Raw genomic sequence first — 15,697 nt, 5'->3', positions numbered from 1 at the left:
TGAATTTTCATTAACGTGATCCAGCAGCCAAGATAAGAATGATCATATGCATCATGCATTAAAGGAGGCAAAAACCAGACTGGGTAATCATCATGTTATATGCAGATTAAATGAGCTAATTCATGGAAATCCTATTACCCAGTTCAGTCAAGGCAAGTAGTTATCATCATCATCATCATCATCATCATCATCATTGACTATTAACCATTACCTTTTTCCTCTTTCAGCCAAATCTGTCAAGCTTTTTGGCACTAAACTTATTTGATTTATTCAACAAAAATATATTGGGTGTCTTTTATATGCCAAGGGCTGAGCTACTTGCTATGGATGCAAAGAAGTAAAGTAAGAGAGCAGCCCTGCCTGCAGCTCTCAGTGGATTTGGGAGAATGAGATGACCAGAAATAATTGTCATGGGTGAGACCCACCATCTGAGCACAGGAAAAGGAAGAAGTGTATTGCCTGGGGTATCCCAGGAGAGAAAAGGGGAATTCTCCAGACAGAGGGATAGCTGTGCATGGCACAGGACTAGATAGCTAATGACCTTTAACTCTTAGCTAAGAAACTAAGATATTGTCCCTTGGACTTCCGGAGCCACCTAAGGGTCTTAAGAGGGGAATAGACAGGTCAGATGTGCCCTTAAATATGAGAGCTCTACCAGCTTTACCTGTCAGTTTTGAGCTCCAACCCCTCCTCCTGACAGTGGGAAGAACTAAAAAAAAAAAAAAAAAAAAAAAAAAAAAAAAAAAAAAAAGCAAAATGGGGCTGCTGAGATCAAAGAAGTAGACAAATGAACAGAATCTGGAAAGAGATTAAAGGAGGAAAAAACCAGACTGAGCAGGATGCCCATTTAAATCTAAAGCTCACCTGGATTTGCAGCCTTTCCATGGATGTAAGAAAGTATGAGGAACATGGAAGATTTCCTGTTTTTGTATGTTTAAGCCCAAATATATTTTTGGGGGGACTCTTGTATACAATTCTAAGACGGGAGATAGACAATTTGTTGTTGTTGACAGTTGGCAGGATGAATGTGGCAGGAAAGGAAAGTGAAACTAATATATTTTTAATGTCCACTCTTTCGTATACAAGTCTGACATTTAATCTCATAACCACACTTTGATATCAATATCATTATTCCTAATTCTGAATTTTCAAGTGAAGAAGCTCTAGATGAAAACAATAGGAAGTAACTTGTTGATATTCTTTTTCACTCCAACTCCTGAATGCGTTGGGGCAGTTTTATTGCTTAGGGCTCAAGTTATCCAACTTGAGTGTGCCTGAGCATCTTCTAAAGATTCTAAAGGGCTTGTTAGAACACAGAGTATTGGGCACAACCAAGAGTTTCTGACTCAACGGGTCTGGCGTGGGGTCTAGGGGTTTGTTTCTAACAAGTTCCCAGGTGACGCTGCTGCTGCTGCTCTGAGACCACACTGTGGAAACCACTCGGCTATGGGAATGACCCATCCAAAAACCTAGCCCAATGGTTCCCAAACAGTGCTCCATTCTGTAATCTTAAAAAACAAAGAGTGATACCTGGCTCACTCTGATTTAACTGATGCAACCAAGGCATCATTATTTGTAAAAGCTCTCCAGGTACAGTAAGTCCTCACTTAACATATTCGATAGGTTCTGCCACTTTAAGTAAAATGACATACAATGAAACCACTTTTACCATAGGCGAATTGATATAAATAAGAGTTACGTTCCTGTGGCATTTCATCAACATTACAATGAAGTGAGGTTGACCAAAACAACATTGTTTGAGGACCTGCTGTAACTCTAACAGGCAGCAAAGTTTAGGAACCACCAAACTTGCCTCACTTCTCCTTGACTCCAATCCTCATTACCACCCTCTACTTTTGTTGCCCACTATTGGGGCCACAGGCGGAACTTGTCATGCACTGGAGCTGCTTTGCTCACAACACCTCTTTCCAACCCTCTTTCTCCCACTGTCTCAGAATACCTGGTCCTTGAACTCATCAAGTGTCTTACTGGCCTTCTCCCTTTCCACCCAGCCCTTCACCTTTTTCCCTAGTCAAACCAGGCCCAGTAATTCCTGCAACAATACATTCAGCCCCTTGTTCTCTCTTTGACCATATCTACCTGGGGAAGTTTAAGGAGGAGTATCTAAATCAAACTGCAGGCATGGAAGTCCAGGGAAGTTTCTGGAAGTTGATGGCACTGGAACTGAGTTTTGATAGACAGTAAAAAGTGGAAGAGGGCATTTCAAGCAAGGGAACAGCATATGTAGTGGCACAAAGGAGGGAGACGGAAGGGTTTACCTGGGGAATTCCATGCTGTTGTATATGTCTGGAGCTTGTACCTAGCCCTACAATGTCAGGAAATAAACTGCACAGGCAGCCTCTTGCCAGATGGGAATGGGTCTTGGGCATCAAGCCAAAAATTTATATCATCTTTACAAGTATGAAGAGCGGTTGATAGGTTTTCTTTTAAGGACTTTTAAATTGAAACATTGATCATACTTACAGAAAATATGAAACACCTAGAAAAGCATAAAGCAGAAAATAACAATCCCCTTTAATCTAATTACCCATAACTCACCACTGTTAGAATTTTAGGGTAATTTGTTCTTTTCTTCTATGTATATTCTTACATAGTTGAAATCAGGCTCTATAAGTAAGTTTATATTCCTCCTTCACACTTACCATTATAACATATATGTGTTTAATGGTTTTGAACTTAGTAAATATTTTAATGGCAGCATAAAATCCTATTATATGGATACCATATAATTGATTTAACTATTTTCATACAGTTAGGAATAAGAAAGAGAAGATTTCACTACAGACATACCTTGGAGATATTGTGGGTTAAGTTCCAGGCAGCCAGAGTAAAGCAAGTATTGCAATAAAGCAAGTGCAATCTTTCTGTTGGTAGAGGGTCTTGCCTTTAATTTGTAAAAAAGGCAAGAAAGCAAAGCACAATAACACAAGGCATGCCTGTATTATACTTGATGCTACAGTGTTCACATTTGTACGAACTTAGATTCTGGCAATGATTTCTTGTGATCAGTATCATGAGCAAAATGAATGAATCAGCTGTATGAAAGTTTCTTCCCAACAAGTGTTCTGCCAGCTTCCACTCATCACAGGTGTGAAAGACTGCATATTTCATCTTCTCTTCGCAGCACTTGTGGTTATGACTGAAGGATTTTGGGTGTGGGCACGACACAAGCAGATTTGCATCTATAAAGTTGTGTACTGGAGACTGAATCAAGTGGGCCAAATCAGAAATGCTATTGTCCTGACTGACCCTCCTTTGCTTCCACATTTTCCCCCTTTCCATTTCCCTGTTTACCTTTTATTCTTTCTCGGAGAGTACATATTAAGTGTTCATTGCACTCAAGCACTACATAAGGCTTTGTAACCAAGAACAGTGCTGATGGGGCTCACTCTATGGTCACTGCAAACTTGAGCCCAGCCCACAGACTCTCTTTTTATAGTTTTGTCAAAAAAAAAATCTTTCCTGGTCAGTGTGGCTCAGTGATCATTGACCTGTGAATCAGGAGGCAGAGAGGTTCAATTCCATGTGTGGGTTGTGGGTTCAGTCCCTAGGGGATGTGCAGGAGGCAGCTGATCAATGATTCTCATCATTAATGTTTCTATATCTCTCTCCCTCTTCTTTTCTCCCTGAAATCAATATATATATATATATACATATATATATATATATATATATATATATATATATATATATATATATATATATATATATATATTTAAACTCTGAATAGTACTTCTCCTTAGGTAGAAATATTTATATATATAAAAGCCTAAGTGACCGTTATGACTGAATGACCAGAACAACTAGTCAACCAGTCACTGTAATGCACACTGACCACCAGGGGGCAGATGCCCAACACAGGAGCTCCCCCCCAGTGATCAGTGAGCTCCCACAGGAGGAGCACCGCTCAGCCAGAAGCCAGACTCATGGCTAGCAAGCAAGGGGAGCCTCTGCCAATTCCACAGCAGTGCTGAGATGAGCATGAGCTGTGCTCGGCCCCAGCTTGGGCTCCTCCTGGCCTCCTTGTGGCTTGGCGCACTGCTACATCCCCCAAGGGGTCCTGGATTGCGAGAGGGCGCAAGCCAGGCTGTGTGACCCTACGCCCCTGCCCCTGCACAAATCTGTGCACCGGGCCTCTAGTTTTTTATATTCTCCAGTAAAATTACCAAGTGAGTTTATTGCTAAATGAATTTTTCTCTTCATCCTGTGACTATCCAATACTACAGATGATCATCCTTGTCCCTGGAATATTCTTCCTCTTTCTTAACCCAGCAAATTGCCTCGGCAGTCATCCTTCAAGACCTTCCCCACTGGCACCTCCCTTCCAACCTTGACCAGTAAGAATCAGTTACTCAGGCTTCCTTATTCCTATAGATCAAGTACAGCAGTATTTTCTATACCTAACACTTTTCTCCCTCTGGGCAAAAAAAAAAAACAACAACAACAACAACAAAAAAAAAAAAAAAAAAAAAAAACCTAAAAAAACTCCCAAACTAAAATATTTTGTACCCCACTTCTGAACAGAGTTCCTGGCACTTGGTTGCTACTCAGTAGCTGTTGAAGGAATAAATGAGTAAGTAAAACAGGAATTAGCTTAAATACTTATGATTGATAAGTGTAAAGACAATATGGAGATGAAATGATTTCCAAAAACACACTTTGAATCATAGGTACCTAAGGTAAAAGAGACATCTGGTATACCAGATGTCCTGATTCTGGGTTCTAAGTTCTAAACATTTAATTGTTCTGTGTGCCTGGACATTTATTTGCATTCTATTCTGTTTCATTTTAAAAGCAAATTTAATTTGCGAGTAAGTATCTCTGTTCTAGAAAACAGTAAAGGGAATCCAGTGATGCCAGTATTTCCAAAGCATGTCCCTAAGAAAACTTCCTAAGCATCACACAAAAGAATAGCCTTGTGGTCCCATATGTTTTGGGAAACAGAGATAAATAGGTTTCTTTACCTCAGAGCTTCCTGATAACCATTCTAGGAAGTTGAAAGAAAAATCAGTTAAGAAATGGTAAAGAGATAGAAGAGCAGTCACAGTCAGTCTTCCTTCAGTGGTAGACAGGAGTCATCCTAGCCCCTTTATGCCAGGGAAGATTCAGAATACAAAGTCAAAGGCAGAATGGCAAAAAGTGTACTGAGAGCCTAGCTCCTACATTTATCTCCTCAGTTCCACATTTGTGCAAGCCCCTCCCTCCCCCTGCCCCCCCCCCACACACACACACACACACCCACCATGCTGATGAGATCAGCCTTCATTACTTCTCTTCCAGAGCCAAGAAGCAAGGTAATGTGTGGGAAGTGATAACTGTAAGGTAATGTGTGGGAAGTGATAACAACGTTAGAGTTAAAGCCACTCAACCGGAAAATTTGTTAAAAGACCAAGACATTGTGAAAACTGAAACACTTGAGTCCATTAAGTCCTCTGCTTCTTAGAACATCTTGTTACCAGGGAATGTTTCAAGGAGCGGAAAACATTGAACTATGCCACAGCTCTGTCAGCTACCAAAGCCTGGTACAAAGAGCAACATTTTATAGGACATCTGTCCCTCTGCCACTAGAGAAACTTTTAAAAAGGTCTGCTTCTCTTCCTTTCTTCTACCCCAATAGAACTCCTCCACCTTCTTCACTCTATATATACTTCTCTCCTCCCTCCTTTTCCTTCTCCTCCTCTTCTTCCTCTCTCTCTCTCTCTCTCTCTCTCTCTCTCTCTCATAACCCATGTTGATTTCACTGACACTGTTAAAATGACACAGTATGCTAAGATTACCAATGGTTATTTAATGCTCTTTGGTAAGAAGGGAACTAATTAAGTGACTAGAGGTTTAGACATGTGTTGTTTATTGGAAGTAAACTCCTTAAGAGAGCCTGGAGCGTTTGCCTAAGCAAACATTGCCCTTCATGGCTTCTTGTTCCAAGTCCAAATTAGATGGAGACTTTAAAGAGATAGTATGTTTTCAGAGAGAATGAGAATGGGAGTGCCAATGGACATAAAGGGGGGAAGCTACAGCCATATACCTGTTACAGAAAGACTAAAGCAATTTGTGTGTCTGTTGGCAGTTGATGTTCACCAGTGATTACCAATAGGTTAAACATTAGCCATGTTGACACATTTGTGGTCAGCGCAATGGTTTGTTTAACTGTCTTCACTACAAATTTATCCATCAAGAGAATGTTTTTTAAACAATAGTCTTTTAAACAAAACAAAAAAAAAGTAAGAACAAACCCAAATATCTGCTTGCCAATGTTAATAAACATTATTGCAATATATCATGAGGTTCCTTAGAAGACAGAAGCCATCTGTTATGTAAACAAAACAAAAAAAATAACATAGACACCATTTTCAGTTTGTGGATATTAACAGGATGTTAGTGATTAGCAACCTATGAAAAAAAAGTGCCTTTGCTGTAGTAGGCAAAAGAATGGAAGCTTTTAAAGAGTCTGCCTTTTTATTTTGTTTCTGTTTTAAATAAATAAAATTTGTGTTGTAAAAGTGAGACTTGGGCCCAACATCAAATCTTAAGTCTTTCATTGCTTTCACAATAAATTGGGCAGGCACAATCGAAGCCTCAGGAACTTGAAAAAAGGACCTCTTCCAGGTGTCAAATCAGAAGTCACTGCCACTGGGGGAGGTCCTTGACACTCGGCGACTCTGAGCCTGAGACTAATATTTTCTGTTCCTCTTTTTCTACTGTGGACCCAGAATAATCTGGTGTAGGTAAAATACTCTTTTCCTTGGCTCAGATTAGGCACCTGGTGTCCTGAAAGAGGTCACTGATTTCCCCAAGGAGGTCCAAGGAGGTTGGTTCACCACTGGCTTACCATAGGCCAAAATTGAGGTTAATTAGCCATCAGTCATCATCAGTAGGGCCAAAACGTTATTCAGACTTTCAGAGAAGAGAAACTTGACCCAGCTATGAATAATGGTATTCATCAACATTGCTTCCTATATTAATCCCAATCCAATGTCTTTTTAGGTTGAAAGTAATTTCAGAAATAGCTTGGTTCATCTTTAATGTTACTCCACATTTGAAGAGGCTTCTTGCTATGCCACCCCTATTCATTGGGTGCATAGTAATGTTCTGAATCAACACCTTTTTTTCACTTGAACTAGGTTTCTGTTCATGAAAAGGTACACTTAATGGCCTTTGAAGAAATTCCTTTTTCAGAATAATTATGAAAATGCTGTTTGGTGGGAGATGAAGAGATATTGACATATGGATTGGCCATCTAGGGCCTAGACCTTCTGGCCAAAACCCACCCAACGAGCACAGAGATGTATATGTACTACTTTTGCTTGTCTCACTCTGCAGACCTCAGTGACCAGCTTCTTGAAGTGGTGGGACTAGAGGGAGCCATGGAAATGGGGCAGATCTACACTGGCCTGAAGAGTGCGGGCAGGAGGCTGGCCCAGTGCTCCTCTGTCACCATCAGGTATGCTTCCACATTACCTAGCATCCTCCAAGTCTCCTGATTTGTTCCTAGATTTAAGTGCAGAAAGCATGGGGGCAGAACTTGATAACATTTATAAAGACTGTCTTTCTTTGGAGACCATTTCCCAAAGGGTCCAACACAACCACTTTGCTGTTGTCTTAGAATGAATTGGAGAAATTCTCTAAGCAGGAGTATAAGTCTCCTTGCCTTTTTATATTTACAAATTAAATTGTTAGCTGTATGCCAGAGGGCACACTCTGACAGAAAGCAGGCTTTCTGCTCTGCTCTTTCTTGGACAGTGGGCTTAGAAACATTGTTTTCTATATGCCTTTGTAGAGCTAAACCATCAACATCAGGAAACCCATTGTAATTGACTAAGAGGGTGATGGTTCTTCAGGGTATGGACCATCAGGTCAGCCACTGCAGGTGCCTAGAAAAGAAGGAGTCTAAAGGAAGGGATCCTGTGATTTGGACTGCTTCTGTTTAATCAATGCAACTAATCAGCTTCTTCTCCACATGATTATTTCAGCAATCTTTGTTCCTTTTTTCCCATTCAATCTCTGCAGATAAAATCTATTAGTGTGCCTTGGGGACCTCCTAGAGAGGACCACAGCATTCAGGTTTCCCAAAGGAATTTGACTACAGAATCCTTTTCTCCCAAGAACCTCTTGGGCAAGTGTCCTCAGAGCACATTTATGGAAACCCTGCTCTTGACACTCCCTGCATCCTCCGAATGGTCCCCTGAAATTGTTCCTTGGTGTCTCTTAGCTGAAGGGTCTATCCCACGAACCCCTTTTCATCATTCTGTCCCTGTGTCTTCTCTGTTTTTTCTGGTATTTCCCCAAAGCTTTGCTCCTCTTTCTCTCTGGAAAGTTGCTGGGCTGGATCGTCTGCTTTTCAGATAAATCTCTTCCCTGTCCAGTCACCATGACTGTAATATTGGGTAGGTCAAATCAGCACATCTAAGCTATAGCTTATGTAGACCATAAAGAATGTAACATCTTAATCATGAAAGAATTTTTTTTTAAATCCATGTAAAAGATGGAGAGATTTCTCTTTATATTCAGTAGACTATTTCCAGATAAAAACAGAGTGGGTGAGCCAGTAGCTCTATCCTCCTGGGCATTTTCTAGGTTCTCTCCTCAGTCCCCAAAACCAAAATTCACTCTCTCTTCTTATTATTTGTTTGATTATTAGGTTTGTTATTATTGTTGTTGTTGTTTTAAATATCCCCAGGGTCAGAGAATCATCCACATTAAAACACAACTTGCCTCCCACATTTTATAGTTTCAAAAATGGGGCAGTTGTCAGGTGAGGGCTTCCTGTCCAGTGGGTAGCAACTGTTCCCTACTCCCCCAGACCAGAGACCTCTGGAAGGACCTGCCTTTTCTCCCAAAGGTGAGGTAGTATGAATTCTCAACTCTTCAACAGAAGAAAGATCAAAGACCTCATCTCTCTTCTTTTGACAATATACTTGCCAGAGAAGCTTTGTCCCAAACAAAAAAAAGCAACATTGTCTCCTTTTCTCTCCTCGCTACCAATGGGAACAATATTCCCAATGACCCCATTTCCCAGCTAATCCTGGTCCACAATTCGTGCAACTGCTGAGTGTAGTGTTGTGCAACAGATAAAAGAGGGGATGGTTAGGATCAGAGGCAAGGCAAGACACACTCACATCTGAGCTGTACCTTGTACAAGTTGGAGACATTATGTCATTGACACAGTGCAACTTCTCATTCAACATAGAAACCAGGTCTTTTCCCATTTCGTATCCTTTCCCATTTCAGTGAAGTTTTTAGCACCAACTGCAGGCCCTCTGGCTGATAGTTTGAGGGTCTGATTAGCAGTTATGCTGCTCTACTTGTTAGCCACTGTTTCCCAGGCTTCTGTGGACTTCACTGCTCCCCCAGGGTAGTGATTCTCTAAGTAGGGTCTGAAGACCAAAACAACAAAATCACCCATAGTACTTATCAAAATGCAGTCTCCTGAACGTGACAAGTCAATATCCTTGACGTGGGCCTGGGAATTTTTTTTTTTAAATAACCTCCCAAGACAGTCTTAGAGAACCACTCCTATGTGGGCAGATAAGGTCTTCCCACTTCAGTTGCCCTGGTTCTCTGACTCTAATAAGCTCACTGTGTTATCTTGGTTCTCTGGGGTTCCAGGACAAACAAGTTGCTGCCGATGCAAGTGGATGGAGAGCCCTGGATGCAGCCACCTTGCATGGTAAGTTTTCCCAGTCTTTGAGGTGAAAATGAAAAGCTTTATTTTGGGTCCTTTTGGAGCCCTGACCTAAGGTGAAATCACTGAATCTCAGAGTTGCACAGGCTTTGAGAAATCATCCTCTCTTTCACTTCATTCATCTATCCATTCATTTACCGGCCAAGCTTTAATTGAATACCTGCTATGTTCCAGGCACTTGTGAGGCATCAGTTCCAAAATTGAATGAAAGCTCACAATTCTTCTGAGACTTTGTTTATACTATCCTTGAGAGCCTCAACTTGAGTCATTCCAGTGGCAGGGAATTGACCACACCAGAAGAAAGACTGTTCTGCTGATGAACAAGTCTAATTGTTAGGAAGTGCTTCTTTGTGTTGAAGTCAAATCTGCACACTTAACCTATAACTTCCAACCAGTCACCCCCGGGAGCTCCTGGGGTGGGCGGGGGATTCCCACAATGCATGTACACACTCATCATGAGTTCGCCACAGCCCCAAGGACCTATATGAGAACTCCACTGAAAGAGTAACCACATGAGTTACCTATTTTGTTTATGGTGTTTACCCAGCACCTAACACTGTGCCTGGTTTTCTAATAGTTGTGCAATAATCTCTGTTGAACAAAGGACTGAACAACTGAACAAACAAAAACAAAGGGACATCCTCATTCCCTTTATACTATGTTAGCTCTCCCCTTAGCAATGCTATAGGAGCCCGGCAGTCTTCTTCCTAGTTTCTTCTCTGCTGAAACTCAGCTAGAAGCTCTGTGGTAAAGAGACCCAGGGTCTTCATGAGATATTTTGTCATTAATATTCTCTATACTATAATGAGACAAATCTCAAAAGACAAAAGTCATATTTCTAAGTTTTCTCACTCTGGTAAATATTCAGATGCCTCAATAACCTGCTGTTTTGAGCCCTTCAGAACATCAAGTGGTCTTCCACAGAAAAAAAAAGTTTTCATGAGATTTCTACTGGGACATCACAGCAAAAACAGAACTTTTGACAAAAACTGAAGCCAGTTAAAATATTACTTTTTTTTTTTTTTTGCTTTCTAACAGTTTATTTATTTTTTATTTTTTTAAAAAATATTTTATTGATATTTTTGCCCCCCTCCCTCCCTCCCACACATCCCCTCCCTCCCCAGAGTTTTATGTCCATTGGTTGTACTTATATGCATGTATAAAAGTCCTTCAGTTGATTATCTCCCCCAGATCTTCCTCCCCTCCCCACTGTAATTTGACAGTCTGCTTGTTGATTTACTGTCTCTATATCTATATTTTGGTTCATCAGTTTATAATGTTCTTTTTTATCCACAAATGAGTGAGGTCATGTGGTGTTTCTCTTTCATTGATTGGCTTATTTCACTCAGCATGATGTTCTCTAATTCCATCCAGGTTGCTGCAAATGATGACAATTCCTTCTTGCACACCCCCTACTGGGGATATGCCCGCAACCAAGGCACATGCCCTTGACCGGAATCGAACCGGGGACTCTTCAGTCCCAAGCCGACGCTCTATCCATTGAGCCAAACCGATCTTGGCAGAGAATTCCTTCTTTTTATGGCAGCATAGTATTCCATTGTGTAGATGTACCATAGTTTTTGGATCCAATCATCTGTGAAGCCAGTTAAATTATAATGAAGTTTTAAAAAACTGTTAAATACAGTTATATAAATAAATGCAAATGGATCATTCTTTATAAGAGAAGATACATAATGGAATCCCAAACCTAAATTTCTTTTAAACAATACTGAAAGCATTTAGGAGATGTTGTTGAAGGAATAAAAAATATATGTTAAATTTTTCATTGTATCTTTTCACCTTGTCTATTTAAAAGAGTTTCTCAGAAGAAAATTTTAATAACAAAATAATCCTTTAGTGAAACTAAAAACAGGGTACACACTTTTCAAATCTGGGAGAATATAAAATTTATGAACCTTATCAATGTAGCAAAAACAGAAAGCAAATAATAAGGAAACATTAAAAAAAATTTTGAAGTATGATGAAAAATATTAAGACTAAATACATCAATAATGACAAAAAATATAAGTGTGTTAAAGTCCCCTAATAAAAGGAGATTAAAAATTAAAATTTAATGTCATGCTTATAAGAGATATACCTAAAACAAAATATATATATAATTTGTCATTCCTTTTTCAGGCACAGAGAAGTTATAAGTAATAAATGTCATTGTTAATTATATTAATTTTAGACAAACTAACTTGCCAACGTGCCAAAAACACAGAGTAGAATAAAGAAGGTCAATTTTATTTGATAAAAAATATAGTCAAGTATGAGATATAATATAATGATCATAAAACTTCAGGTATCTAATAGTAGAATCAAAATATATAATGTGAGAAATAGTATCAATATACTCTGAGTGGCCAGATTATTATGATAAAAATTGACAGAAAGACCAATATTAAGAAGCTTTAAAATATTTGTTTTTACCTTTAAAAAATAAATAAATGAGTGATATAAAACTTGAATGAAATAACTTGATAACCTATAAACAAATTAAATATCTCCACTTATTTCAAGGATCCACAGAATATTTACTAAAATAGATCACAAACAAATTTACCAAAGAATCTATATAAAATCAGAAGCAGAAATTATAAAGTTTATTTTATTTAACCACAAAGCAATAAAACTAGAAATTAATAGTAATAGATCAAATAAATAAGCAAACAAAATTTAAATATTCAGTGATTTTAAATTTTTCTAAAGAACAGTACATTCAAGAGATTAAAACCACCATTATTGACTAAGGATAATAAAAATTAAAAAGACTCTCATTCAAATTTATAGAATATAGCTTAAACCATATTTAAAGGTATGTTCAGAGACCCATAAACACTTATCATTCAAAAGAGGAAAAGAATAGTGAATAATTTCAAAATTAGAAGAATAAGAATAAAACAAAATAGGAGAGGCAGAAGTAAGAAAAATAATAAAAATAAAGTAGAAATTAAATAATTTAAAAACAGGAAAACCGAAAACTAGTTCTTTAAACATGTCAAATATTTGAAAACCTAATTTCAAAAAGAAAAAACCAATGATCATAGCTATTAAAATGTAAAAATAGCTGAAACCTGTTTGGCTCAATGGATAGAGCTTCAGCCTGCGGCCTGCGGACTGAAAGGTCCCGGGTTCGATTCCGCTCAAGGGCATGTACCTTGGTTGAGGGCACATCCCCAGTAGGGGGTGTGCAAGAGGCAGCTGATCTATGATTCTTGCTCATCGATGTTTCTAACTCTCTATCCCTCTCTCTTCCTCTCTGTAAAAAATCAATAAAATATAAAAAATATTAAAATATATAATTGCCATAAAAATATAAATGCGATAATGGTTTTATTTAAGTATTAGAGGCCCGATTTACAAAATTGTGCAAGGGGCTCAGCCCTCATAGCCCCAGCCTCTGGTTCTATTGCTCAACTATCTGATCTAATTAGCATATTATACTTTTATTATTATAGATAAGGCATTACATAATATGAGAGATATAAAAATAGATGAAGACTTAAAGATTTAACAAATATTTTTTAAAAGATTTGAATTTAGAAACCTGTTTCTAAATAGAAATCCCAAACAAAATCTTATTGCAATTGTTTTTTAACTTAAAAAAAAAAAAAAAACCAATGCAATATTGAAGGCATTTAATGAAAGAACTATGAGAAAGGGCTTCCCACAAGATATTAAAACAGCTATAAAGCCACAGTAGTTGGCACAATATTGTATAGATAAATCAACTGTACAGAAGAGGCCCTAAGAAACCCTAATACATAAAAACTAATGAAGGAAAAAAAAAAAGGAAGATCATAAACCAATTTAAAGGCAATGAACTGTTTAACATACACTAGCCAAAAAATTACCTGACTGGGAAATGTCATTATACATCAATTTCTCAACTTTATACCCCAGAAACAAAACAGAAAAACTCTAATTCTATTAAAGAATTAAATGTTACTAGCTAGGGGGAAATATAGGTGACTGTCATCACACTGTGAGCAGGGACTTTTTCAAGAGGAAAACGTGACATTTTGGACTATTAACAAGTTTAAGACTCTACAAGCCAAGAATCACTATAGATCTTTAAAAGGTTAAGGACATGATGTTTGCAACAGCTATCTCAATGAGCAGGTTAATTCCCATAATGTATAATCATCTCTTAGAAACCAGCAGGAAAAAATACTAGGGATGCAGTTGTGAACAGACAATTCACAGAAGAATTGCCATGGGCTAATAAACCCATAAAACAATATTTAATATAAAAAATTAAGAAAAAAGGGGGAGAAAGAATTTCAAATTAAAATAGTGAGAAAGCCCTGACATGTTTCATTTACCAAATTAAACAAATTTACCTAATTTGTTTTTCTTTTAAAAATAATATTCATTGTTGTCAAGGGTGTGACGAGTCAGGCACATTCAACCAGTAAGGCCAGAGTAGAAACTGGTACAGCTGCGCTGGGAAGCATTATGAGCCATGTATCAAGAAGATCCTTGCAAATATTAATATACATTGACCCAGTTCATTTACTCTGACCCTTAAAATTGTTCATATACTTTTAGGTATTTATTCTAAGTAAAATACAAGTTTCCAGAAATACAGAAGCCAGTGTTTTAAAATGTCAATGTCTAAATTATTCATAATAGGGGGAAAAATTGGAAATTACCTAAAGCCCAACATTTAGATATATGGTTAGATAAGCTATGTGAAAGTCATCAAATTGAATAATTTTCAGCCACTGGAAATTATATAATGAATCTTTAATGATATCATAAATGCTTTCAGAATAATGTTAAATGAAAATAACTGATTTTAATTTTATTAAAAATATATAAGCACAGAAACAAACTGGAAAAAAATATATCAAAAAGTTAACAGCAATTACTTTGAGGTGATTTTTAAATTTTTTCCATAATTTTTAAATTTTCAAAAATAGGAATATATTTGTTTATACATAAAGATTTTTGTGTATAAAATAGTCTCAATTTAAAGACTTGCCTTGTAGCACTATAAGATGGCCTCTCATGCTTTATCACCAGTTAGGCGGCATCATTTGAGCTTTGAAATTAAGAACCTTCTCTCAGAGTTAGATAATAGTACCAGTAGGATCTCAAAGTTGAAAGGGATTCTACTAATCCAGTGAGTCCCAAACTTGAGTATACATTCCAATAACCTGGAGGGCTTTCAAAACACAGATTGCTGGATTTCTTATTCAGTAGGTCTGGATGCCTTAAGAATTTGCATTTCTGACAAGTTTTCAGGAAATGCTGATGCTGCAAGTCTAGGGACCACAATTTGAAAATCAATAATCTAGTCAAACTTCCCGACCTATCAATGAACCCCAGACTTCTCCACCCCTCGTAAAACCCAATGATCCAGCTACATTTGAAAGCCTCTGATGCAGGAAACACTCTTATGAAGCTGGGCCACCTAAGATCTTGGAGAACCCAGAAATAGCTAAGATCTGAAAAACTTTGCAAACCCCCTCTATCCTCCTCAAGGCTCACTTTAATATTTCCTTGACTTTTTAACAAGTCAAGTTGAGACCTTTCAAGTTTCCGCCTCTCTATTTATCTCCAACTAAAATTAGGGCAGACTTGGATACTTCCCAAATGATCGGGGAAGGGTCTCCTCTTAAAGTTATTGGCCATTTTGCTGGGCATGTTTCAAATTATTTGCCCTGAGAGGGCAACGATGAGGAGTAAGTCTCTCAGTTTATTGCTTCTCTTGAAGTAATAAAAATGTGTTGATTTCCAGAAGATGGCCCCCAAAACAAAGTCAACTCCCAGCACTAGTGAAATTTTAAAATTTACTCTTTTCAAAGGGGAATTAAATGCTGCAGTAGTTTTGTGAATTTCAAGCTATCACAAGAGCCCGCTGTAACACTTATCTCTATAATAGAGCAGAGAACTAGGCACATGGGGCTGCTGTCCCTAATGCTTGTCAGATGTTGTAAATATTATGGAAGGTGTTTAAGAAATCATAACTGCCTGACCTGCCCA

At 38.0% G+C, this 15,697-nt stretch overlaps 1 protein-coding gene across 8 annotated transcripts in view; it reads left to right on the top strand.

Moving 5' to 3' along the window:
- Positions 1–15,697, top strand: part of DGKG (diacylglycerol kinase gamma) — a 200,607-nt gene that overhangs the window by 167,385 nt on the left and 17,525 nt on the right. For all 8 annotated transcript variants that reach the window (XM_036445408.2, XM_036445410.2, XM_045583771.1 and 5 more), the window contains 2 exons: positions 7,342–7,462; positions 9,628–9,688. In XM_036445408.2, coding sequence (XP_036301301.1) covers positions 7,342–7,462; positions 9,628–9,688 — 182 coding nt within the window. The remainder of the gene's footprint in view (positions 1–7,341; positions 7,463–9,627; positions 9,689–15,697) is intronic.

The sequence above is a fragment of the Pipistrellus kuhlii genome, unplaced genomic scaffold, assembly GCF_014108245.1.
Source record: "Pipistrellus kuhlii isolate mPipKuh1 unplaced genomic scaffold, mPipKuh1.p scaffold_m20_p_2, whole genome shotgun sequence".
NCBI classification, from domain to species: Eukaryota; Metazoa; Chordata; class Mammalia; order Chiroptera; family Vespertilionidae; genus Pipistrellus; species Pipistrellus kuhlii.
This window is presented reverse-complemented; position numbering and strand designations above follow the sequence as displayed.